The sequence below is a fragment of the Barbatula barbatula genome (genome assembly GCF_947034865.1).
Source record: "Barbatula barbatula genome assembly, chromosome: 5".
Taxonomy (NCBI): Eukaryota; Metazoa; Chordata; class Actinopteri; order Cypriniformes; family Nemacheilidae; genus Barbatula; species Barbatula barbatula.
The window spans coordinates 18,193,689-18,220,394 of record NC_136769.1 but is presented as its reverse complement, the minus strand read 5'-3'; the positions used below and the strand labels follow the sequence as shown (position 1 = coordinate 18,220,394).

Here is a 26,706-nt window from a genome sequence, read left to right as displayed (position 1 = left end):
TAACATATACTGTCCCCAGTAAAACTAAAACACTGTGTTAAATCTACACTTGGCTCTTTTATAATTGATCAAATACCTAGTTTTTGGATTATTATATATCTGCTTGATTTACTTCTAGTTAAATACGTAAAAAAACAAAAAGAAGAGAGCAAATGCAACTAGATCACAAAGCTTGAGAACAAACAATTGCTTTGATTCAGGATTGAACATACCTTCAACAAAACCAACACCAGAAGAAAAAGCCGCAACACTGGCCCTTTAAGACAAGACTCCCAGAGTACTTTGCGTTTGCCAATGGTAAACAAACCCATGCTATCCGAAGCTACTCAACCTGAATAAAGGAATGAATTTGTTATAGCTAGTGCTTTATATTTCTGAATATACTGCATCGATTGAAGACACGAGGGACAGTAGATTATTTTTATTCAGTTGTTTAAAACAACCTGATACAAAAAAAAAACATTTTGTATCATTGTGTCGTTTTGCTAAGTGACATGTTGTCAAGTACCAAAGACTACACGACAAATGGCCATATGATAACTTTAGCTTAAGCTTTATTATATAAAAGGTAAACCACTGTGCGCAGGAAGCCCATAACAAACATCCCTTCGTGGTTATTTTGTATACGTATTTATATCATGACAACACGGAAAAGAAAGAAGTCTTTGTTATTATTACCACCACATTCAGAGTCTCCCGGGGATCAGACTGATGGCAAAACTCCCAAGCGATCCGTTCAATGTCAGTCTTCAGAGAGTGTCCATAAAAGCTTGAGCTTCAGCCCTTATTTCTCAACGAGAGATGATGCTGTCAGACTCACTTCCAGCTTCTTCGACCAGCCATGTGCTCATCTGGCTAAAGAGTTTCTCGGCAAGGTAAGATGGGAAGAATTAAGCTAACCTGTCGGGAACTGTGAATGCTAGTGTGTGAAGTAAGTAGTTTATTGACATTTATTTGTGTATTAAAGTGTGCTAGAAATGATCACAATGGGATTTGAGAATAGATTTAGGGCTTATAAAGGGAATTGTATAGGTTTATTGGAACTGTAATGATCTTTGTGGGTCTCTACTGGTTATGTGTTGGGATTTATTAATCCTACTTTAAGAACTAAACTACACAAAGGTTATTTTATAAAGGTTTTAATGGTATTTCTTTAATTCAGACTACATTATAATCCTGTTCAAGTGTGGAATTCATGCTTACAATTTGAATAGACTCGACTGGATAGATTTTGACTTTCAGCTGAGCGCAAATTACGTATGTAAAACATATTATTTTGGGCCAGAACTGTAACAGGTTAAATATCAGCCTCAAAAAATGGCTTATAGTGCTTTTTACTTGAATCATTGCACCATTACAACTTTTCTACACTTTTGTTGTATTTCGTAGTTTTAAGCGAAACTATAGGCATTCCCTAGAATCCCTTCAAAATGTTATTAAAACATTGAATATCTGATATCAGTACAAACGGGATCATTCAAGCAAAATCAAATATGCATATGCATAGCATTTCAAATATGTGCAACTTTCTTTCTTAAGCAGAACACAGAAGAAGATATTTTGGAGAATGTTGGAATCCAAACGATGACAGTATCCAATGACTTGCACTGGTTTTGTGTCTATACCACCATTTTCAATATATGTATTTTTTGTTCTGCAGAATAAAGTTATACTGGTTTGAAATGACAAGAGGGTGCGTACGTGATAACAGGATTTGAATTTCATTTTCCCTTTTAGCCACTGGTTGGTGGAATTGTTTCCTGATCATTTGTGATCTTGGCCAGAAAGTCCAGAGCCTTTTCCTGTCAGAAGACAGAACCATTTCATAATCCTGAAATGAATTATTGAATTATTCACACCCAGGAACTGTGTTGAAATCATGAAGTGACAGCCAGACATGAGTAACAGACCATTCGCGTACTCAGCCCTTGAGAGAAGGACTGATCTGCAGTCCAATGCTGACTAGATTTTTTTTAGTGAAAGAAAATATTTCTCAATATAATGCTACAATATATTTATATATAATGTATAATATAAATATGTACAGTTGTGAATCAATTATGACTATGTTGACCCCCCTTTTTGATTGTACACACCATATCTGTAGTAGCAGCATGAATGATTCAGTAAGAACAAAAGACATTTAAGCGTCACAAGTAAACCTTAACCCCGCGAAACATTTCAAACAGAAGGCAGGAAGTCTTAAAGAATTCAGAGCACAGAATACACTCAAACAAACACAGGGGGGTCTCATTTCTATTTTTAATCAGCTTTTAAACAGAAAGAAGGCAGCTGAAGTCATACGCCTACAATTCAATTCTCAAAAAGAACGTAAAAAAACAACATTTGCTCTTGCTTGTTGTTTATGCGGGTGTGTAGGATCTGTAAAAAGACATGAGAAGCATAAGCGCATCCGGCCTGACCCATAATGGCCGTTTTCCCCCCCAGTGTGACCAGGCATTGCTTCAGCATGTGAGCATATGCACCCAGCCTACAGGACGTGCAACTTGTGGCTTTCACACTCTGTTGAGCTCATTACACAAACATTCACATTCACATTGGCCTTGTGTTTGCTCCAGCTTCCTCTAGGTTTTTTCATCCAGAAACCTTGTCTAAGAGTAGGGAATTGACATAAAAGCATTCTTTTTAATTGTTTCTCATGCTATTTTGGCTTTCAGGTCTGCCCATTTGAATGCTTGGAAAATGACATGTCTGTAGAACAATAATACCAGTCATATGGCTACATTTGCTCAGAAGTCTGAGCAATCGCAATAAATTTCATTTTCCGGCACATATGCACCACCTGCTGGAAATAACATGACAGGTCCATATAACATTAAAGTGATTTTAAAGTGAAATTCTGTCTTCATTTATTCATCCTCTTGTCATTTCAAACTTTAATTTATTGTTAGCAACATTCTTCAAAATATCCTTTGTTGTTCCGCTGAAGAAACTCGTACAGGCTTGAAATGACAAGAGGGTGAATAAACAACGATATCATTTTCATTGTTGGGTGAACTGTCAAGTGTGAAATGCATTCGTATTAATGTGATATCTGGTATCTTTGGTATATATTAAGGTGTTGGTGAGGAAGCTAGCCGATGGCACAGAGCTCAGAGGAAGGATCGTGGAAACTGAGGCATATTTAGGTGGGGAGGACAAGGCGTCCCACTCGGCAGGAGGAAAACGTACAGAGAGGAACACCGCCATGTTCATGAAGCCTGGAACAATCTATGTCTATCCCATTTACGGCATTTACCTCTGCATGAACGTGTCGAGCCGAGGTGAGCTTCCCCAAACCAATGAAACTGACCACACGCACAGAAGATAGAGCCGGAAGGCTACGACCGCAGGTTCCTCACTGCTTCTCTCTAACCGTTGCTCATTATAGGGCAAACTGGCACGTGAAATAAATTATTTTTCTTAAAGAAGAGAAAGAAACATATGCACACAGACATGAGCCAACAGGAAGGAGACCGTTTGGAGCCTTGCTAACTGCCGTATTCATGTGTGTGTGTGTGCAGGGGAGGGGGCAGCCGTGCTTCTGCGCTCATTGGAGCCTCTGAGCGGTCAGGACGTCATGAGGGGCCTGCGAGTAGCCAAACGCAAGGAAGGAGCCAAAACCCTTAAGGACAAAGAACTGTGCAACGGCCCATCCAAGTTGTGCCAAGCACTTGATTTACGTCGCTGCTTTGACCGCAGGGATCTGGCCATCGATACAGACGTGTGGCTTGAGAGGGACCAAGGAGACGACGCTGTTTGTTGCAGAGAGGTGGTGTCTGCCCCACGGATCGGAGTCGAATCGCACGGGGAATGGGCTACCAAACCATTGCGCTTCTATTTGAGAGGCCACCCGTGTGTGAGCGTGCTGAACAGAGAAGCAGAGCGTCAGATGGGCTCACAGTCCTGCATGGACTCGTCTGGTTTGGGACTTTGAAGATGGAACAGTCTAATCTTTTTTCAACAGAGTATGTTTTTGCTTAATAAAAACATGTTTTTTAATTAAAATCAATTTTCTTGAGCTTATGGATTTTACAGATGTTTGGGCAGCCATTTGCCCCTTGAGGAAATGACAAACTCTGTCCAAGCTGCTTCTTCTCTTTCTCTTTTCTGCTTCTGTTTCTTTCTGAGACATCCAGCCCTATGGTCTGGAATGATCATCACGGCGTGTTATTTTTTTGTTGTGTTTGTCTGAGGAAATGATCTATCACTTCTGGGAATGGCCTTCAAATAGTTGATGCTTAGGTGGAAAACTGAACCGATCCGTTTAATGGCTGCCCAAGTCTGAACCACACAGCACGATACCCTGAATAATTTAGTGAAAACAGAGACATCTTTGGTCAAATGAGCTATAAAACACAGATTAGGCATGATTTCTTTGCATAAGCCTCTTATAAAACTGAATCATTCCATATTTTCTTTCAGCCGAAACCCATTCAATCCTGCATTTACTCCTATAGCTTAAATCAGCAATTGAGCCACTGATGAAGCACAGCACATCAGTTTCCTCAGGTCTGGGTTGAGCGAGCCGAATGCTCATTTTACTCTGGTGGGGATTGGAACAGTGAAATGATGGGGTCTTCATGGTTGGTTATCACTAAAACACTCCTAAACTTGTCAAATAAAGTCTTTAGCTGGGAGCGACGCATGTTCTCATCGTACATGATCTCCTCCAGGTGGTGATGGCCTCGGAAGTAATGCAGCAGCCTGAAGAAAAATTATAATATTTAACAGGACTGACCGACTCTGCCCACGGAAATATATCTCAGTGTGCACTTAGTGTTAATATTCATCCCGGGTCATCCATTTAGTGCACATATGTACATTAAATGAAATTAAAAATGTAATGGCGCTTTTAACAACTTAATGGGTGAAAATGATCAATGTGTGGCAATGAGTGATACATTTAATAAATTGTATGATACATTTCATATGAATTGTTTTAACTAGGGCTTGATATTACACGCTAGATGACAATTACCAGTCAAGCCATGAGGACCAGATGGTTTTGAGTCAGCTTATAAACTATCAAATCAGCTCAGGTTTGTATTTCTTAAAAACATCTTTGTGACTACAAATATAAATTCAGATTATTAAAGTGATAGTTCACCCAAACATGACAATTTCTTCATCATTTAGTCATGCTCATGTCATTTCTTTCTTCTGTAGAACACTGGAGATGCTGATTTAGCAATTGAAGAACTGCAAGAGCTAACCAAGAAGTAAAACCAATGCTTTGGAGGGCAGGATGAGGATAAATAATTGATGAAAGAAGATCGATTTGTTTCATTTTTGGGTGAACAATCCCTCTAAGCATTCCCTACAATGGCATTTCTGTCACCTGGCGAACAAGCGAAGGTCCTCTGGGTTCTGTGCGGCTGGAACGCGGAGGATGGCCTGCCGCTCGTGTTCAGTCAGACTGGCCAGCAAGGTCTCTGTCATTCTCTTATTGAGAGGAGAGTCTCCTCCGGTCTGTAGCTCAGCACTCGAGTTCTCCATGCTGGGACTCGTCAGAGTCATGTCATCGCTGCTTGCTGCAGGGAAAAATCGAGGGAAATGATTCGGTTACATCTTCCCAGTGTGTAAAACATTCCTCTGTCATAAATCAAGTGTCAGATGGGCTACATACTAGGAGAACCAAAGCTCAGGATACTAGGCGTGCTCAGACTGCGGCCCGTAACACGTGTGACCAGGGGTGGCTCCTCCTCCTGCAGTCCAGGCTCCTCCTCAATGGGCGGGACCATCAGACAAACGTATGTGTGGAGTTGATATAGCTGCCGATGCTGGAGCATCCACACCACCATCTGAATGAGCTGGGCCTGTTCAGATACATACAGGGTCTGATACATCATTAACAAAATTGAACTACATCCCTAGATGCAGACATTTAGGCATGTTTAAATTGTTCAAACAAACATTTGGCTGAGTTCAAAGCTGACATGTTTGTCTGTTTTAAAAAGCAAGGCAATGTTTTGAAAGCACCATCACGTTTACACTATGTGCAAGTCAACCTATGTTTGCTTAGTTAGTATTGTAGCAAATTAAATTAGGAAGACAGAAAATATTTCATGTGTAAATAGATCACATAAATCGACTTGCTGTATTTTTGGTGACTATATGTTCTCATTATCACAAACGCTCATCTGAACACTAACCTCGTGCACAGGGGCGTCCAGCGGGTTCCTGAACTCCGACAGAGACACGGGGAGTGAAAACCTGGCTAACATGGTGGGCAGGTCGTGACCTGGAAACTGGAGAGCGAACTGCTCTGCAAGAGGTGAGTAGCTGAGAAAAAAACGACAAGAAATTCAACATTCACGTATAAATACTTTAAACAATGAAATAACTTGTCTAAAGTGCATAACACAACAAACGGTTTTCTGTTTTACACTCACATGCAGATGTTTGCATGAGGGGACAGCATATACACGTTGTTCTCACAGAGGGGATAGATAATAATAGCTTTGCCCCAATACACCAAGTGTGCAGCTATCTGGAAGACCTGTAGGTGGCAGTATAACATTAGTAAAGGACAAAGTGCACTCAACAGGATCCACACAAGACACAGAAAACTTTAATTATCTTTTTTTTAACATAAAAAGCATGTATACAGAAACAAGTAAACAGGAAGTTTTTAAAAGAAAAACAAAGTTTGTATCTTTTTTAAGGCTTCTTATATTCTACATGATCCATTAAAAGTCAGATGACTTGAATATTGAATTACTGATGTCATTTCTGTGAGTGGAGTGATGTTTGTGTATATCTATGTGTGTATTGTAAATTAACAATATTGACTTTACTGGGGTTTCATGACAATGGTGTTAAAAATCTATACATATTGTAACTTTCAACGTTGGGAAACAATTCTGTCACACTAGTACCATGCCAACACATATAGGTCCGGTTTCATAGACAAGATTTAAGTCTGGGCCCAGACTAAAATGAATGTTTACGCTGTATTAACTGAAAATAACTTGCCCTTTATGTTAAAATATACATATCTCAAGACATTTCTTAAAATATGTCAGTGTCATTGTTTTGTGTCAAGATGCAGTAATGTTTTTATGTAAAGCATTTTTTTAAAGCGACTCTTAAATATCCTAATTTAACTGAGGCATAGTCCTGGTATAAGCTAAGCCTTGTCTGTGAAATCGGCCATAATGTTTAGGTCTTGTCTCTTGTGTCCATATTTGTAAAATGGATTTTTTTTTTTTTAAAACATATTAAATGTTTAAAATTTGTAAGTGCCGTAATTTATTCAATAGTAAGCTGAAAATTCAGAAATGAAATAGATATATTGAATATTTTTGATAATTAACATTATGCCATATTGGCTGTAGTGTAGATAAGCTTGTTCTGAACCTTCAATCTTTCTTTGTTTTTGGAATAAATCAAATCTGTCCACTAGGTGGCAGTATGTGTATACTATAGCAAATGTGTCTGGTAAGGGATAGTTCATCCAAAACTGAATATTTTCTGTCATGAATTACTCACTCTCCAGTTGTTCCAAATCTGTATATATTTCTTGGTTTAGATGGAACACAGAGAAAGATATTTGGACGAATGCTTGTAACCAAACAGTTCTTGGAGTTGCTGTCCTACATTCTTCAAAATATCGAATGTTTTGTTAAACAGAACAAATAACATATATACAGTAAATTTTCCTACTATGGTAGTCAACGGGGTCCAAGAACTGTTTGGTAACAAGCATTCGTCCAAATACCTTACTCTGTGTTGATGATAACAAAGACATTTATACAGAGTTTCAACAACTCAAAAGTGTGTAAATGTTAAATTTTTGCATGAAAGTAATTCTTTAAACATGCACTGTATGCTGTACGTTGGTTATTTATTGTGGCCTGTAGGTGTCAGTACAGCATCACATGTTCACAGCCACCTTTGAAGCATAATGCAGCGTTCCATGTCGCTTCCATATGTCAACGTGAAATGGCACATGTTTGTTTGAACAGTCGTTAAATATAGCTTTTCACCTGTAGGAGAGCTAGATCGGCGTCCTGTGCCAGCTGCTGGAGGTTCTTCACAGCTGAGCAGGTTTTGATGAGTCGCACCAAAGCAGGAGAGCAGTCCAGAGGAAGCTGAGATAGCAACGACTTCTCATCATCCAGCAGAAGCAGTGCATGATACGGCCTGCAGGAAACACACCACACGATCCACGTTGAAGGAGAGTAAAATAACACCTGTTCTTTATAACGCAGGAAAGCAGAAGGCTCAAAGACAGAACGCAGTGTCAAAGCTCATTGACTTTTTGGAAGTTGCAACATGAAAACATGTTTGAATGGGCATGGCACAATTGTCTCTTTCTCGACAAACAGTTCTGAATAACCGTCACTTTCAGGGCTGTTACAAATTCTCTCAGATCCATATACGATATACAGACACAATAACTTACCGAATGGCTTTAAGGCTGCGCTCAAGAGCCTCAGGCGGGATGTGTTTCCCTCCCACCCGGTGGATTTTATGTGGAAGGCAAAAACTGACCTCCAGCCAGTTATTAATGTGAAGCCGCACGACTCCGGTTGTGCAGAGGCTAAGAATAATACACAATGTATCGCATTATCATTACAAGAGGGAGTCCTAAAATGAAAATAGTTAATATGTGCATTTAACAAATACTAATTCTGTCAGCATTTACTCCACGTCTAAACCTGTATGACTTTCTGACTCTTCAAGAACAATGGTACCCGAACGAAACAGGACACAAAACTACCAGACATTTCTCTAAAATATCTTTCACAGAAGAAAGTCTCATAGGTTTTGAATGAAATGAGGGTGAATAAATGATGACAGAATTGTTATCTCTTGAAGAGTAAAACTCACCTGTCGTATGCCTCTTTAAGGTCTCTTGCTAATTTACACTTGGGAAGGATTTGGCGAAAAGGGGACTGTGGGGTGCCATCCGCTATAGTGGTGAACATCATGTAATACCTTTAATATATATTTTTGCAGTATAAACAATAGACATGTTAAGGAATCGCGAGCATTACTATCAGTCATGGTGGGGACCTCATCCTGCACTGCCAGCATGAGCTTGGCCTCTCTGGTGAGATACTGACATCTGCGCTCCTCATGCTGCAGGGCTATGGCAATGCGGCGTGATAGATTATGCATACAGTTGATGACCGAGTCGTCTGCATTGGCCTAAAATACAAGCACAAGAATGAAAAACTGTCATTTTAATATTGTTGAAAAAGTAAAATTAAGTTATAGTATATCTTATCCCAACACTTTGTTCAATGTTCATTTCTACACATAAAAACACAATTTTTCACAATGAAATTGACATTATATTATATTTAATGACTATGAATCAAGAAAGACCTATAGCATATTTATCAATGACCTAAATCAGAGTTATAATTGATTACTCTTTCCTGTAGTTTTGTTCATGTTTATGTGCTTATGTCAGAATTATTTATGTTGCTATATGCTACATATGTTTCATTTATTTTTATTTCAGTTTAAGTTTTGTTCAGCTGTAAATGTACAGTTAATTTGGTGTATCAATTTACACTTATTTCAGTCTATTGCTAAGGAAGCATTATTACTTTTCATTTAGTGTAAGCATTTTAATTTATATTTAGGTGTTTTATTTAATTCAATTCAATTTCAATTAACAGAAATGTTTATTAGTTTTATTAAACTATAATAATCCTGACCTATAATAAATGCTCGATTAACCTAAATTAATAAATGTCTGTGGATTATTATTAGTTTATTATACTTAATCTATTAACAAAATGCTGTGGATTATTATTAGTTTATCATACTTAATGTATTAACAAAATAAAACAATTGTCTAACCTCTTCCAACCTTGTTTGTTTTTCCAACCAACTTTTATTCTTCTTAAGTGTCTTTCCTGCGGAACTGAAGCACTTTTTATATCCAAAATATACATTTTCCCTTATTTTTTCTTAACATACAACGCCCTGGCCTTACATTGTGCCATATTATATAAACATCTATTTAATAACCCAAACTATTTTAAGTAATGTGGCTGTCAGACTATCCCTTTATACAGATGTATAAAACATGTAAATGCATCTATAAAGCTTTCCCATATCACATGGCATGTATGGCTGTGGTTGTTTTTCACATCCACTGTGTGACCATATATTGACACATATCTTTGGTGCTATAAACATAATAATGTACTTATACAGACACATATTTTTACAGATAGCAGTGCTGATGCTTTTTTATGGTGCTTTTATAGAACTGTACCTTATTTTTATACAGCTTTTCCTCAATAACAATGCAAATTGTGAAGCGTTATAAAATGAATTGAATTAAAATGTAAAAATATGTGCAAATCTTATACCAGGTTTTATAATGTATGACGATAAAGAAGTACACAGATGGTAAATTTGTTGAGTCATGTTGTCCAGAGAAAGGGAGTGGGGGCTGTGCTGCAGAACTGATAGGAACATGAGTGAGCTTTTTCTACATCTGTGACTCAGCACTCTGTCATGCTGGCACAGGGGTGGGTGTGATCATGGTCAGTTTGATTAAGTGGGAGAGAAGGTCCTGCCCCTGTCGCCCTGTGTGATAGACAGCATGCTGGAAGTTTATCACAATTCACACCCATTCTGGGAAACTAAGACAAACCTCTTGACCCCAGCTATCCCCACAAACAGCTGAGTCACTATAAAGTGTCCACGTGAAGTATTTGAACACTTAGCCGCATTTAAAATTTTGTTTATAAATTTAATTGCGTTAAGATAAATGCAAAATATAAAAGGGGCAGCTGTATACAAAATATGCAAGACCCTTTACTTGAAAGTAATAATTTTCTTAACCTTGACACCAGATAAAAACATTAAAATACTATCTATATTAAGTGTACATGATATAAGCAGTAAAGGCATATAAAATGATTAACCTGAATTGTTCATAATATTATGTACTTTAGACACGTCTTACCATGTTTTATAACCATTAAGTGCCAGTATATATAGGCCAACATAATATCCTTAATTCTTACAGTATTTATTGTCTTTTTGTTTTATAATTAAAACCTAACAAACAAATTTTCAAGAATCTTTAAAGTAAATGCCACTAGATGAGATGATGTTTTTTAGGTGTTAACTTTGATCAAAAGCAATGCCATTCTTTCGTTTAAATGGTATGTAATTATTTTCTCAAATAATGTTGTAGGTATTTTAAAAAACCCTAAACCATGTCTGCTTTATTTGTTTATGTGTTGCATATGTGGGTCATGAGACATGGTGCATGTTATTGTAGTTCTTTCATTTAATAGTTCTTTCATTCTTAACCTATAAAGAATATGGACAATAATGTGACATTTCAAATGTAATATTTGTTTTTCATTTCAAGCTTTAAAATGTTAATTGTTCTTACCCTTAATGCAAAAACGACACTAAACAGGATCATGGTGGGCAGCTCTCTTTTGGGAGAGGGGTCGGTTTTAGAAACCTGGGGAAGCAAATTAGGTTGTGGTCATTGTTTTCTTTCAAATATGTTTTCACATACGATAAGTTGACACAAATTTACATCTCTGATCATTTTAAAGCCATAATATCAATATGTTTTCCTTGTACTTCATGTTTTATCTTTACGGTAAATGTATGAATGCTCCATGGAGAATACTGTTCAGCTTTGGATCCGATCCTGAAAAAAGTACAACCCTCGAAAATCATGGTGTTTTGTTTCTGAATTTAAAAAATTTGTAAAAACTTTGTGCATTAAATATATAACATTTGTACATACAAAACAAAATAATAGCTAATGGTAAGATAAATACAAGAGTTGAAAAATGGCAACAATCACAGTCTCCATAACTTATTTATATGTACATTTATGTTTTATCATTACATTTGTTTTAACAAGGAAATACAATGCATTTGCTAATGGGGGAGTATTTGTATAGTGGAATCAGAACATATTTTCTCTCTGACAGAAGGTGGAGCTCTTGGCCTGGGATCATAGCAGTCTCTGGTGACTTGGAAATGAGCAATTTAACATGCATTATGCAAAATGTAAGTATAACATGTTCCCCGAATTTCACTTTTCAAAATCTATCATTACCTCCGCCAACATCAATACAACAACATATATCTGAAGTGAATAAATCTGACTTATTTCTTTCTAAATGGCTTGCATGTCATCTCTTTTACAGACCTTTGGCAGGCTCTCACCTGGGTATTGTGTGGTGGCTGAAGTAAGGTTGGATGACCCACAAACCTCACATTGTCAATTTTGAGTTCAAACTTCTTGCCGCACATATCAGACTTGGTAGCCAAGATGGTGGCAAGAATGATATCAGAAAACCTTCATGATGAGAAAGAATAAATAACAGAAAGAGAAATGAAGAACAGAGATCTTCAGAGGCTTTACACTGAAATGAATATTTGGTGTAATTACACTGGAGGATCTGATTGGATTACAAGCACTAACCTAGTATTCAGCAATACGAATTATAAACCTGTTTTCTAGTTTCTAGGGAATGCACATGGAAGGAGTGATTCAGCAAATGCTTTGGTAGTCTTTGACTTTCTTTCTAATCCAAATGTTACAATTAAATCTACAAAGGCACTTATAAGTGAGAATAAGGGGAGCTGAAAGAGTTGGTAAATCTCCCTGGTAGAGTTGTGAATCTTCAAAAGAAAGTGAGGGATTTGTGGTGAGATAAATTCATTTCTTTATGATATATCCCACCCAAATAAAACCTTTAAAGTGACTCAGATCCCAAGAAAGCCCGTGGAGCAAACACCAGTGGTCTGATTTAAACCTTTAATCTCGATCAGAGATGAATTGATGTGAAGTGGTGCGAGTTTGCATTATTGCAGGCCCATCACCTACACTATACATTTTTTTTCATGATTGCACAACTATCCCATCTGATTCTCCCTTAATACTGTTTTTCAATTGAAAAAACTTAAAAAAGTTGTTTACAAACACATAATTGCCATTGCTTTTTGTTGCTGATATGAATTTAAAGATAAAATAGTCACCCACAATTTTGCAGATTACATTTACCATTTGAATAAATATGTGAACAAAACAAAACAGAACAGAACACGCACGCACGCCAGAGAGGAAAGGGTCAACAAAAATAGGGTGTACTGGAGAAAGGAGAGGTGGTTTAGAATGGTGGTTTTATCTTACCCTGCTACCAACTGTTCATCAGTTAGTGGAGTTTGTTCTCTGAAATAGGAATAGGGCCACAAAGAAAGAAAAACAAAAGAAAATAACAAAAAACTAAATGCATTTTGAATAAGGCATAACACAGGATTGTGAAAAACAAACCAAACAAAGACAAAAAAGAAAAATCAAATTTTGTCAACATAATTACATTATAATATTTATTGATATTCTGTTAGATGGACGTGTACAGGCAATTACACTGTTTTGTGTGCCGTTATTATGAAGTGTTAGCATATTGTGTGTCTTATAACAGTAACTCTGTTATAACGTTAACTCTGACCCTTGCATACAGACTTTTTAATGACAGTGCAGTTTGGCGACACAGATGGTGAGTCGAGGGACTGAAATGAAATGTATTGAACTTGAGAAGTGGCTAACAGATCCCAATTACATTAAACAGACAAATCATGTTTAATCCTAACTATGCATTAGAATTATAAATACATGCATGTTCACGATACCAATTTAAAATTAAATTATGAAATAAAAGTACATCAATTGAATTCCCTTAACTTTCATTTTCAAGGTGTATTGGTTTACCACTCGTTGTCTGATAATAAAACCAAAAGGTGTAAAGGATTGAAGGAGTGAAAGAGTGTTTAGAGACCATGAAGATTTCCTGGCCCACGAGACGATTAAGGTTTCCTAGACTAGAGCACTGCTCTTGGATCTCTGTGCTACATTTGGAACTCAAATCACATCACATCTAGTCATTATGTTAAACAAAAATGATGTTGACATATTTATAGTTAATGCGCTTGGTCACTTTTCCTGTGGTATGTTATGTTTTAATGACAGCGATGAGTGCTATAGGTGCACAATCATTTACCTTTAAACTAAACCGCGAGAACAACGATAAATTATTATGATTTCCTTTGATACTATGGTGGACGGTCCATTGTCCGGTATGAATAGATCCAATGAAATATATACCTAACTGTACAAACACAGCTACACAGAGGCTGATAATGTGAATGAGGCTGTGTAATACTCATGAGAAGTATCTCCACAACATAAACAAAAAATACCACTTACTGCATTGGAAGGATACAACTTAAGGTAAGATTTGCATATTTCCTTTTTAAATTCCTCTGTTGGTGAAGTGCTGAGTCAGACAATTGTTTTTACACTGTTATAAATCTCTTTCTTTTTCACTACAACATATCTCTTTCCACTAAAAATAGATAAACGTTCACCTCATTATCAAAACTGCATAAATTTGATTTGATTTGTATGTTTAAATCAATTGAAAATACTATTTGGCCGGTGGAAAAGAACGAGATCAACTCAATAATATTTATATAACTGTAGGGATGTAACAATATTATCGATATCGTGTATCGGTTTTTTAGGTAAGTTTACCCATCTCATACTATAACATACTATAAAGACAAGGGGATGCTTATGGCATATTTCAAAGTCATCATTTGTCATTTAAAATATAGCAATAAATGTTGCATCGTGGATGTTATACCGAGGTATTATCGCAAAGTGCAATTTTGATAACGCAACATCCCTATGGTTTTTATGTAAACCAAATATATAAAACAGTTTTTATTACTATTCTAGGTTGTGTCCTGGCTTCAGCCTAGTCTGAGACTAAAATTAATGTTTGAGCTGTTTTAAGGTCTCTCAAGATGCTCACCTATAATGTTTTATATGTAAAATCTACATAATACATAAAACCTAAGACCTAGTTCTGGCTTTATATCCAGGAAAGTCAGAATAACAGAAGGAATGAATGCAGCCAAATGTTAACTGGTGTTCTCTAAACAGGCCACCAGGGTGTATAATAATAACGTCCTGCACAACAACATATATGTCAAGATGTATGGACAGTTGTGGTTGATTTAAGTGGTATCTATCTATCTATCTATCTATCTATCTATCTATCTATCTATCTATCTATCTATCTATCCACACTTTAGTTTTAATAGGAAAATTAAAAGTCTGAAGATGCTGTCAATGTTTGTATTGAAATGCTATCAACTAGTAATATGTACAAAGGTGAAACAGAACCAGGAAATCTTTAAAACATTTCTTTGTATAGTACCTTGAATCACCATCCTGGTCTTCTGTAGAATCACCTGAGGTATTCAGCACATATGGACTCCGCTGTTTAGCTTGAATGGAAAAACACATATCTTAAAAATGTCTCGAACACCTTTCCTCTGTATATATTATGATTGTAATATGGCTGCTAATTGAAATGTGTCTGAAATTCTCATTAACAATGTGTCAATCACTGAATCTGCAGGCGTGGCTCTTATCATATCCGGTGATAAGCATATAGTCAATAACAACATGCAGAAATAAACTGACACTTACACGTTGCGGATGAAGTGCTTTCGGAAACCCTTTGGAATGGGTATCGGAAAAGTAATTTATTTCCTCTACTGCCCGAACTAACCAGGATAACGCTAATGGGACTTGTTTTTTCTCCAGTTTGCTGCAATCTGGTTTCTGAACGTTTCCCCATTACTTTCGCGTCTGGATTTGAATCTACAGACCACTGCTTGTACATCCTGACGCCTTTTCACTCACGTATACTCATGAGAAGCTTGTGCTAAAACATGTTATATGACAGCTAAATGTCTGAACACGTGAGACGCAATGAGTGTATCATCAGTTGTATTTGTCATCGCGACAAATGTCGTGCAGAAGTAAGTTCGTTAGTGTGCGAGCTAGCTAACTTATTACACGACGTTGACATCGTTACGAGTATCATTTACTAGACAGCAAACATGTTTGTGTTAATCCGGCAGTCATCGGGTTTTGTTACGGACTACGTTCACTAACGGACCATAAGGTTTAGCATTTAAAAGAAATAAAAGTTATTATAAACAGAAATGTTCGGCGCTGGCGCAACCCGTGCGTTAATGTTTGTGTGTTACACAATATACGTTCCGTGCTAATCTTAACGACAGGATATAAAGGTTCCGCCACACCTCATTCGTTTCAATGGTAGTTTTTGCTAAATTTGTGATCTTTAAAGGCGCTTCAGGTCTGAAAGCACTTTAAAGACTTTATAATGCTTCTCAGTCAATTAAAGTGTCAAGCAATTACACTTTCGTGACCTTTACCATGGTCAATAACATTTATTTATTTATGTATGTCTTTTAGGCAGTTGAATATTAGAATGGCAAATTTAGAAACTCTTTGGATTGTAGAAAATGCTCATGTTTTACGTGAGGTAAGCGGTTTACTTGATGTACAGCCACTAGTATAATTTTTCACACGGATTATATGCACTGAAAATACCTTGCAATAAATCTACTCCATATATCCACAGTGACCATCTGCGTCTCCGTCTTCTTCAGTACGCACGCAAACACACACAGACAGATTATATGGATTTAAAATACCTTGCTATAAATCTTCAACTACCTTTATTTATACTGTGACCATCTGTGTCTCCATCTTCTGTAAACCGTTTAATGCAAGTGTACATAAACAAATGCCATGAAGCTTCTGCAGTGTTGTTAATGTTTACATGGACAGTCTATAATATCAACAATAGAAACCATTACAGAAATTTTAACGGTTGCCTTTATGAACCGGTTAGCTTTTTTGCACCGTTTTTGGCATTATTCCAATATCAATCTGCCAGAAAACCCCCCACCAATAGAATCCATCATAACCATTATAGTATCCATTAAAACCAGTATATTTTCTATTGTGTCATGTTTCTGTGACACCTTGTTTTGCTTTTCTTGACCGATTGGAAGAATGACAGAACCTCGTGTTTTTGTGGAGAGAGACATATTGTTGTTGTCAGGACTTAGTATGCGCTCTCTCCGGTCTCGTTTTTGGCCCCGCCCCTCTCGTTATCTCGTTTAGCTTCCCTTCAATGTTTCATTACCTTAATTAAGTAAAGTGGGAAGTGTTTGTTTTGCAGTTTCGTATTTTAGTCTCGTCAGGGTGTTACCTGTCATCCTTCTTCTAGCCACGTTACACAATCACGGTCTTATTCGTGTAAAAGCTTTTAAACAACGCGGGGAACCTCGCAGATCTGCGCAGAGCGTGCAGCTCTTAAAGGGGCTGCATTCTTAAACTTGCTGCTGGGACTCCTGTCAATACTGATAATCTATGGACAAAAGAAAAGAAGAAATTAATGCGTTTTGTAGCTTTATTTGTATTCTGCTCTATTTAATTAAACGACTTTAAAGTGTTTGAGAACTTAATTCAATTTCTTTATATTTCCTACCTGTTAAGACAGTCTGCTATTAACAGTGAGTAAATCTAAAGCTTTTGAGACAATTCATTTGTTAGATTTAATTTGTCATTAAGATGTGACCATTAAATGGGGGGGGGGGGCTTTTTCAGTTTCAGCACCTGCCCCTCAAAAGTTCTGTGAACGACCCTGATCCAGCTTATGTAAATCAACACGGACTGCATCAGTTTTTTTCATGTGACTTCTGATTATGTTTAGCCCTTTGACATCATACAACCTGAAAATTTTAATTTGATGACAATACTGTCACAGCCCAAAAGAAAAAATGCCGAAATTACAAAAAAGTCAGAAAAAGACAAACAAACAGAACACTTCCTTTTACATGCATATTCTTTATACGCTATTCCTCACACCTTGAATGACCAAATACCCCAGACCCCATATTCCGAGGCATAAAAGTGAACCAACCAAATAATCTAAAACACGTTAAATAAAATCAGCTCAGCATTATAATAATAATTATGAATGCCAAAAAATAAAAAAAATAATTAATTCGCCGCATAATTTTTGATTTTTTTTTTTTATTCAATTTATTGTCATTACACACATACAAGTACAGTGCAACGAAATTCGTCACCCAGACTGACGTCATCAGTGCTAACTCTGACAATATCAGTACGCATGTTATCCTAAGGACATCTAAGATGACATGTAGATCACTTCAGAATCTTTATGACAGGGAAAACGTTTCTGCTTACCATCAACGAAAATATTTCATGTGAAATTCATGATGCGTTTGACAGGATCAAAGCTCTTGCCCCTGAATTCGGATTAATAGATATGCGCTAAAGTCAGGATATATATACACACTTTATACATCTTATTTTTCTCCTTGGCAATGCGAATAATTTTAAATTAAAAAAAATTGTTCTCGTTAGCCCCAACACGCTGCTCTAATACATTAACTTGATCTCTTGATGCCATTGAATCCATTTTTGCATCGAAATGAGTAAGCATATCAGTCTTAATCTCTTGAATATCATATACGATGCTCATCCACCACGACAAAGAGCAGAACAAATAATTCCACAAAAATGCGTAAAATAACTGAGCTAAACAGAATTGAATTTAGGCTTGACCTTGTTCACTCACACTGCGGCCATCTTTGAATGACAATATGTAACTTGTCATGCTTTATTTATTGTTTATTTGTTAAAATTTCCTAAATTACTCAAATAAATTAATAAAAAATACAATACTGTAAAGATGAAATGACTGAACATACATTAATAAAGCAAAGAATAAAACGATATGGGCCTCCATGGAAGTTATAGGTTCCTACAAAGGATGTATTGTTGCTGGTTATTTTAGGCATTTCAGGCAGAGTAAAATGTTGTGTTTAATGGCCAAATTGATTGGTGGTTGTCCGTGTCTTTGGGCCCTAATTTCACGATTTTATTTAAATATTTTATAAAATATTTTATATTTTAAAGCGCACTGCGAGGGTGAACTCATGGCAGGCCCGAATCCACGTACGGCGGAAAAACAAAGGCGAAGGGTCTAAACGAGTTGTCCCGATTCTCTTAATGAGTAACGGGTATTTTTGGGCGAAACGTGCAATAAACTAACGTCTTCCATTCACTTTAACATGGCGGATTCGTGATTTACACGGCGGAATTCGGAAGAGCAGACACTTCTGGAAACGCGTTTGATCTTGCGATAGCTTCAGGCGCGCGAGCATGCCATCTACAGGACAAGCTAAAGATTTTTATCTTTATGTCCACAATAACAATATTTTACATTGTAAATCATTAACGAGCGCTGGGCACCCTCCTACGGATTCCTAACGCGCTCTTTAAATAACCCAAAAAGTTATTGCGCCATTGAATTTTCAGTACTACCTCAAAATAGCAAGGCGCTGCCTGAACATATGAGACCAACACGCCCATGAGCGCACAAATGAGCGCAAATGCATTTGCTATTTCAACAACGCGGCGCAGGACGGGAAAATGATCTGCGTCGGGCTGAAACTAGCAAAAACACTTGCGCTGCGCCTTGCGCCGGGTGTACGATAGGGCGTTTTGGCTTTCTCCTGCTGCTAGTCCAGTCATGATTTCTTCTTTGAGACTGTGATTTAACCTCTAATTATTTAGAGGAACCATGTGATTTACATGAGCTTTATTACAGGGCTCGTTGGAATGCTTGCTTCTGATTGGCCGGTCGCGACCTTTGCAGGTTCCTTATTTCCCGATAACAACCTCTCAAAACCAAGAACACAGGGTAGGCAGCAAATAATTTTGAAAGTTTTTTTTTGACAAATTAAATATAAATATGTTTTTTAATAACAAATATGAATAATATTTACAAATGATTTAACCAAATTGCCTGTTCGTGGCATTTGAAGGTCGATTCATAACTTAAACCCGAAAGTAAACGGCTTTTCCTAGCATTCTGTAAAAATGAGCTAATAAAATATTTCAAATTCACATGTCCAGTTTTTCTCTTGTGGCAAGTAGCCGTGTAAGAAGCGGTATAGTGTTTCCTCCGCTTCTCGTCGTGTCCTGATCACACTCTCAGGGCTTATTTCTGAGATAACGACCGGATGCCTGTACATTATCCCATTTCTGTAATCACACACACTGCCTAACATATGTTCCAACAATTTCAGAAGGCAATTCTTAACGAACCTGAATGCCCGATTTGCTGAAAATGTGGATTGATTTTCACTTCACTATACCCTCCTATAATTTAAAGGTTCATATAAATAATGACGAAAACGCGTGCTTGTAATTAAGAGCCAGTAATGCATGTGTTCAATAAACATGTTGTCTGGATTTAGTGTGAGCTATATAATATATTATAAGTCTTAATAAAATATAAACGTACATTCCACAAAATCGGATAAATGTTATCTATGAACGCAGCCTTCTGCATTTTTGTTCATTTTAAAATACTTTTGCGTTGATTTGAACGTGGTTGAAGAAATAGACGTCAGTATGTTGTAAAAGGATGCTTGCTTTTAAATTCAGCGCCACTTGGAACTGACAGCTCCAGTAAATAATCGCGAGAGACCTTCAACATGCATTCACTGCTTTATCCCAAAATAATCTTATAGCTTTTGGAGCTTTATTTATATTTTGTTTTATAATTTTTATATGTTTATTTTCAATCATTCTTCAATGCGAAATTCCCGTCTTATGTATTTACACCACGTACTTTTGCAATTGAACCTTTCGCATGCAAGTTTTAGTGGATGTTGATCAAATTTGAGTTTTAAGCAATTTAGGGTTTAAGTTAATTATGTTTATTGATAAAAAATATTTATTCGTAAACGCATACAATTTGTATTTGTATTATTAATTGCTTATTATTATGACAAAGTAGGCCTAGACCATGGATAGATAAATAAAGACAGTAAATATGTAACATTGATTCAATCTTTATTAATACGTGTGGTGCTTTGAAACATCACTGATGCAGATCATTGTTCCCTTGTAAATCTTGACGAGATCTTCAGAAGTATTTGCTGGAGAGAGCGGCCACGACGACACACAGGAATTTCTGCCAAGTAGCCTGAACCTCAGGGTTGAAATCGTGTCCAAATTTGGTCGCAATGACAATGCTTAGGCAATCGGCCAACAGCTGTGTGAATCAGAATTATGTGCACTTGTAAGGCAAAAACAGTCGAAGAAGGAGAAAAAAGAATCCTATTTGTAAATGAAACGTAACGTACCCTGAAGTTTTCGGGATCAACGTTGAGTTTATCAAAGTGCAGTTTGCTTAGTTTTGCGTAAATCCCTTTAATGTCATCCAGGTTCTTCACAGCCTTTTCCAGCGCACGTAGCACAGTTTTGCCATGTTCAGACACTTTAGGATTGCCCATGACTGCAGCTGCACTGGATAGGTCTCCAAAGGCCATGAAATACCTCTGAGTCCAGGGATACACGATCAGCAACCTGTTACACACAATAAATCGAACGATGAAACGTCTCCAAAAGTCATTTTGAAAATGTTTAATCATCAATATACGATCACATTAGCCTACCTTGCCAAAGCCTGGGGGCCGATTTCATCAACGCTCATTTTGCCCCAGACATCAGCAATAATCTTGCGTTCGGTAGCTGACCACTCCACCATTGTGATTTGCGTTTGTTTGCTTTTTTCAACAAGTGTGACTGCTGAAGACAGATGAAGTCGGCGCGCAGAGTTTTTATTTATTCTTGCGCTCTCCGCCCTAAACCAGACGCTGCATGATTGGCTACATCGTACTTGGATCCGATTTGATACATTTGTTTATAGAGATCGTTAAGTTAGATTTGTTACAAATATTTAAAACACCACAAACCGAATATAATATTTAAAAATCAAAATCAAGAATGTAGATCTTTTAAATGTGTGTATTGTTATTGCTTTGTCGACTCATTTTTCGAGAGATCTTTCCGTTTTGATTTTATTAACCCAATCTCCATTAAACCCAAATATGCAATTCGTTGTTTTGAAGCAACTAATTTTTTTGATGAACGGAATGAGAACATTGATTGTCATTAAAGTCATTCGGCAATAATTTGACTCACTCGACCAGTTTGGGGATAAAAATGATGGACATTACTAAGGGGCAATAAGTGAGATGTCAATTGTTTTATGTGAAATGTATAATACAATTAGATGATTATATATTAAAATTCTCAACCAACACGTTAAACGTTTGATTTGAGTTTTATAGTTGAATCAATGCCAGCACGTTTTAATCTAGAAGTTCAGACCCGCTCCTCCCATTTCAACATGTTCTTAATTTGGTACATATCGATAACGAATTATATGTTCTGTTCCTTATAATTGGGTCCACCCTTCGTGTACTTTGCTGTCCTCGGATGACCCTGGTGCGTTTTAAACAAGAAGAGCTATATTTATCCTTTTTATTGTGGGAAATGAAATACAACATTTTATATTATATATTCCACTCAAGATTCAATAATTATTTGGACACGATGTTGCATCAACATGGGTATTATTGATTCATGGCCATTGCTTTATTTAATAATGAAAAGTAAAAATTGTTATTACAATTTTCTTCTTGACATAAGTACCTTTGCCTTGCTATAATGTGTGATCAATGAAATTTAAAAGCAATCGTTGGCTTTAGTTTTTAAGGTGGAGTTGGTTGCGGTGTTGGGTGTGGCACACGGCGCGTTATAAAAAGACGTATTCTCTTACAGTTAAAACCATCTGCTTCTAAGACATAAGTGGAAAGAGTCGAGAAATGAGTTTGACAGCTAAAGACAAAACCGTGGTCAAGGCCTTCTGGGGTAAAATCTCTGGTAAAGCCGACGCCATTGGGAAAGAAGCTCTTGAAAGGTAAGTGCTCTCCTTTGCACTGACTTTCGATTTCAAACCACCATGACTTCAAATACACATATATTATTTTTTTGCCAAACTTATGCGTAATTGTAAAACGATTTAACTTCTTTTCTAGAATGCTTATTGTCTACCCTCAGACCAAAATATATTTTGCTCATTGGCCTGACACCTCTCCTAACTCTTCCAATGTGAAGAAGCACGGCAAAACGGTGATGGGTGCCATCACTGATGCTGTGGGTAAAATGGACGATCTTGTCGGTGGATTGAGCAAACTGAGCGATTTTCATGCCACTCAGCTTCGCATTGATCCTGTAAACTTTAAGGTACTATAACGTTTGCTTTATTAGTTCTGTATTTTTTACCAAACAAATCGAATTAGTGAGCTTTGTTTAGAAGTGTCAAACTGGGTGTTATCTCATTCAACGTATTAAGTGTTTATGTGTTTATTTTAGATTTTGTCTCATAACATCCTCGTGGCTTTTGCTGTTAACTTCCCGAATGACTTCACTCCAGAGGTGCACGTGTCCATTGACAAGTTCATGTCCGCTGTATCTGCTGCCCTCTCTGATAAATACAGATAAGCAACCAATCATCATTCAGCAGCCATCTTGTCTCCAAACAGAGGGACTTCAAAGAATCTGTCTAATATGCCAGATGCAGTTAATAAAATCCTTAATAATTGAAAACGTCTCTTCTTTGTGTTTATTTGGACGAATACGTTGCACGCTCTATTGTTTGTATTTGAAAACAAAAATCGAATGTAATTTAATTATTATCTATACTGTAGCCTTAAGTTCTTTGTCGTTCGAACTATCTATCTATTTTAGAAGTAAAATAACTGTGAAGTTCAAAGGACGAGCGACTCACATTTCAGCACCTCATGTATGGACAGCTACTCCCAACACACTTGCATGACATGTTGCCGGAATTGGAGTTCAAGTGTGTATTCCCGAAAAACATTACTAAATGTAACGTTATGTTTATATCTACTTTATTAATGTTTTATGTAACGTTAATTACAATACAATTGTTTTTGTTAACTAATGCGTAACTAATGTGCTAATACAACCTTATCGCTGCATCAACAAAATGTGCTACACTTCACATCCAACTATCAAATCGTATATAATGTCATATTCATTTAACGTTCACTGGAACTTCAAGTTTTTTGACTCTGCACACTTATTTTTCCAAGATCACAAGTGTGTGTGTTGGGACAGACCCTTAAGGAAGGTGTCCTAAGGCTCAAGGAATTGTTTAACCAAAAATAGAAATTCCTTCATTTCCCTCATGTTTATCCACACTTTATATGACTATTTCTTCTTTGGAACTCAAAAGAAGATATAAAAACAGTGCTTTAGTGTGCAATGAGAGTCAATGGGAGCCAGTGTTGATTGGTGTCATTTAACTTTTTTTTCTTTGCATAAATGAATGGTGTTAGTGTATGTATTGCTCTTGTAACATGAACCATATACTATACGTATATATTTTAGGGTTTTCAGATGTCCACTGTTTGACAGTATGCATTTTTTAATCATAAGGCAATACCCCGCCTTCAAATCTGCTTTGAAGGCTGCTTTTAGCACCCTGAGGTGCCTGGAGCTCTGGAAAAAAAATGTGTCTCCGCATATGCCCCCGAATGGGCCAAGTCAGGCAACCTGCCTGAAAACAGTGTCAGAGTCGAATGAATTTAGTAGGTGCTGTACATAAAAAAATCAGGATTCAGTACTGTACATAAAAGAATAAGTAATAATCAGAAAAACAAGCCTAGTCTATTATAGGGAATAATATTCGGAATATTTTACAGTTGATTTTATACCTTTATCTCAAATGTTGTTGGCGTTTGATGGATTTATATAATTGCATACACTGTAAAAAATGAATCATGGGTCTTGTTAATTTAATTAAAAAGATTAATGTGATGATTCAAAATAGTGTGTATATTTTATTAATTAAACTGTGGTTTAGTGTTTGATAAATAATATTGATTTCCCCTATAAAACCAAGATATCATTTTCTCTTTTAAGGAAATGTCCTTAATTTTGTAGCTTGTTTTAAGGAACAAAGTAAAGCTGAAAGAAGCTACATATTTTAAGAGAACTGGTTCATTTACTCTGCTTTTTATTTGGACACCATTTGAAAGTGAATGGCATCGGAGGTTGAGAAGCCCAGCGTGTCAAGTGTTTTGAAGTACCATCCTAACATCAAAACTACTTTAAATCTAATTAACATAGTTTGTTCTTTTCAATTATTTAGTTTACTCCTAAAAAGTTTTATAATTGTATTTCTGTGTTGTCCCACACTAAAATGGAGCTTTTCCCACATGAAAGACTGCTCGCAACGCTTTGAATCTAAGCACAGCTTTTTCAAGCGTTTAGTGAGACATACTTCAAATTTCAATGTGTTGCTTTCCCTTGCTACAAGGCATCAACTAATGATGGCTTACCACTTACAAGCCAGTCCTGGCCTCATTCTATGTGAGTAACGTTTCCTATATGCAGTTTGAGCTTCTGCATGTAGGTAGGCCATAAGAAATATTTCACATCAAGCAAGTGTCCCTTTAAGCACTTCAGTAATTTACTGTGGAACTGTATACAAAGTGGGGATGATTCTGCCCTAAATTTGCATGGAGGGTTACCTGAATTAGCTGAAATTATGCAAATTGTTATTTTGAACAAAACTATTAGTTTCATTGTCAAGACTTTCAGTGCTTGGTATGATGAGCATCTGAGATCTCACTATCTTCAGTCAAGTGGTGAAGTGCCCCTTGTTGAGTTTTTAGGAACTTGGTGATTGGTATCCTCTGGCAGCTTAATGTTTGGGTAAAAAATGCGTAGTCAGCATCATATCTGCTGTTCTTATTAAACGACGGCATAACTGCCTTAAATGCACCTGAAAGTTAATCCTTCCCTTAGGAATCCCAAATACTTTGGATGAACTTAAGATTGCTGTTAAGGAGGCAAATAATATCACAGAAGATTTCTCTCTTCAGTATAAAGATTCTGACTTTAACGAATTCTTTACCCATACATCCACTGACCAAAATTCAGCACAAGGATACTATCAAAGTTGTATTCCCTGCTAGTTCTAACACTGTTTGGTGAAAATGAAGAAAACTTCACTACCACATCTTTTTCAGCAGATGAAGTATCCTCTATTTCCTCTACTGCATGTTCAGTTGATGACGCTGTCCAACATGAATCCACATCCACTGGGGAAATGTCATGATCGCGGTGGGTGTGACAAGGACAGAGGACCCAGGAATATTTTAATAATGAATACAAAACAAAACCCACGAGGGGGTAACATACAGGGGGATATGATAACAAGACAGGACTAAAACTAACAACACGTAAAGAAGATAAAAATGAACTATTAACATCTAGACTAGACTAGACTAGACTAGACTAGACTAGACTACACTGGACTGGACTGGACTGGACTGGACTGGACTGGACTAGAATAGAATAGAATAGAATAGAATAGAATAGAATAGAATAGAATAGAATAGAATAGAATAGAATAGAATAGAATAGAATAGAATAGAATAGAATAGAATAGACACAGGAACTCACCAAACAACCACAATGAACCAGCACAAGACAGAAGACACAAGGGCATTAAGTAAGAGACCAAATCAAGAGGGGAACAGGCGTAGGTAGGGCATGAACTAACAACCAATAACGGAGAGAGCATATGGCAAGCCAAATAAACAATAATTGCCTCTCTCCACATTAAACATGAGGTTCTGTCATGATCCTGCCACTGGACCAAGAGAAACATGACATGATGCGGCAGAATCATGACAGTGAAACAGTCATCCTTTTCCTACAAACTACCCCATTGAGGACGCCAAGGCCTCAAGAGTTCCCTATTCCAAGTTTTTCAAAATGGCTACAGAGGATTACAACAGACATGGTAGCCTTCTAAATGTCCAAATTGTGAAGAAGGATGTAATGGATCATTTAGTTAAGGCTATTTACACATC

General features: G+C 36.9%; 4 protein-coding genes across 7 annotated transcripts; 2 read left to right on the top strand and 2 right to left on the bottom strand.

Moving 5' to 3' along the window:
• The first annotated feature begins 274 nt into the window (after positions 1-274).
• On the top strand, positions 275-4,004 carry mpg (N-methylpurine DNA glycosylase). The gene is made up of 3 exons (XM_079457087.1): positions 275-875; positions 3,080-3,284; positions 3,525-4,004. Exons 1-3 carry the CDS (start codon positions 639-641, stop codon positions 3,935-3,937), a joined length of 855 nt encoding a protein of 284 aa, XP_079313213.1. The 5' UTR covers positions 275-638; the 3' UTR covers positions 3,938-4,004.
• On the bottom strand, positions 2,265-16,152 carry nprl3 (NPR3-like, GATOR1 complex subunit). 4 transcript variants are annotated; one of them, XM_079457085.1, is made up of 14 exons: positions 15,515-16,152; positions 15,240-15,309; positions 13,148-13,186; positions 12,178-12,310; positions 11,381-11,455; positions 9,006-9,159; positions 8,839-8,920; positions 8,411-8,548; positions 7,992-8,148; positions 6,396-6,502; positions 6,156-6,285; positions 5,630-5,819; positions 5,342-5,534; positions 2,265-4,707 (listed from the first exon to the last, which is right to left on the bottom strand). In XM_079457085.1, the coding sequence occupies exons 1-14, from the start codon at positions 15,708-15,710 to the stop codon at positions 4,542-4,544; spliced, it is 1,830 nt and encodes a 609-aa protein (XP_079313211.1). In that variant the 5' UTR covers positions 15,711-16,152; the 3' UTR covers positions 2,265-4,541. The 4 variants fall into 4 exon arrangements, with proteins under 4 accessions (XP_079313211.1, XP_079313209.1, XP_079313210.1 ...); XM_079457083.1 differs by having other exon boundaries at positions 5,630-5,840; positions 15,515-16,093; XM_079457084.1 differs by lacking the exon at positions 13,148-13,186 and having other exon boundaries at positions 15,515-16,093.
• A 4,631-nt stretch (positions 16,153-20,783) lies between these two features.
• On the bottom strand, positions 20,784-22,044 carry hbba2 (hemoglobin, beta adult 2). Its single transcript, XM_079455932.1, has 3 exons — positions 21,406-22,044; positions 21,094-21,316; positions 20,784-21,002 (listed from the first exon to the last, which is right to left on the bottom strand). The coding sequence occupies exons 1-3, from the start codon at positions 21,495-21,497 to the stop codon at positions 20,874-20,876; spliced, it is 444 nt and encodes a 147-aa protein (XP_079312058.1). The 5' UTR covers positions 21,498-22,044; the 3' UTR covers positions 20,784-20,873.
• Positions 22,045-22,576: 532 nt separating this feature from the next.
• Positions 22,577-23,408, top strand: LOC306893853 (hemoglobin cathodic subunit alpha-like). Its single transcript, XM_079455936.1, has 3 exons — positions 22,577-22,715; positions 22,834-23,041; positions 23,171-23,408. The coding sequence occupies exons 1-3, from the start codon at positions 22,621-22,623 to the stop codon at positions 23,297-23,299; spliced, it is 432 nt and encodes a 143-aa protein (XP_079312062.1). The 5' UTR covers positions 22,577-22,620; the 3' UTR covers positions 23,300-23,408.
• The last annotated feature ends 3,298 nt before the right edge of the window (positions 23,409-26,706 follow it).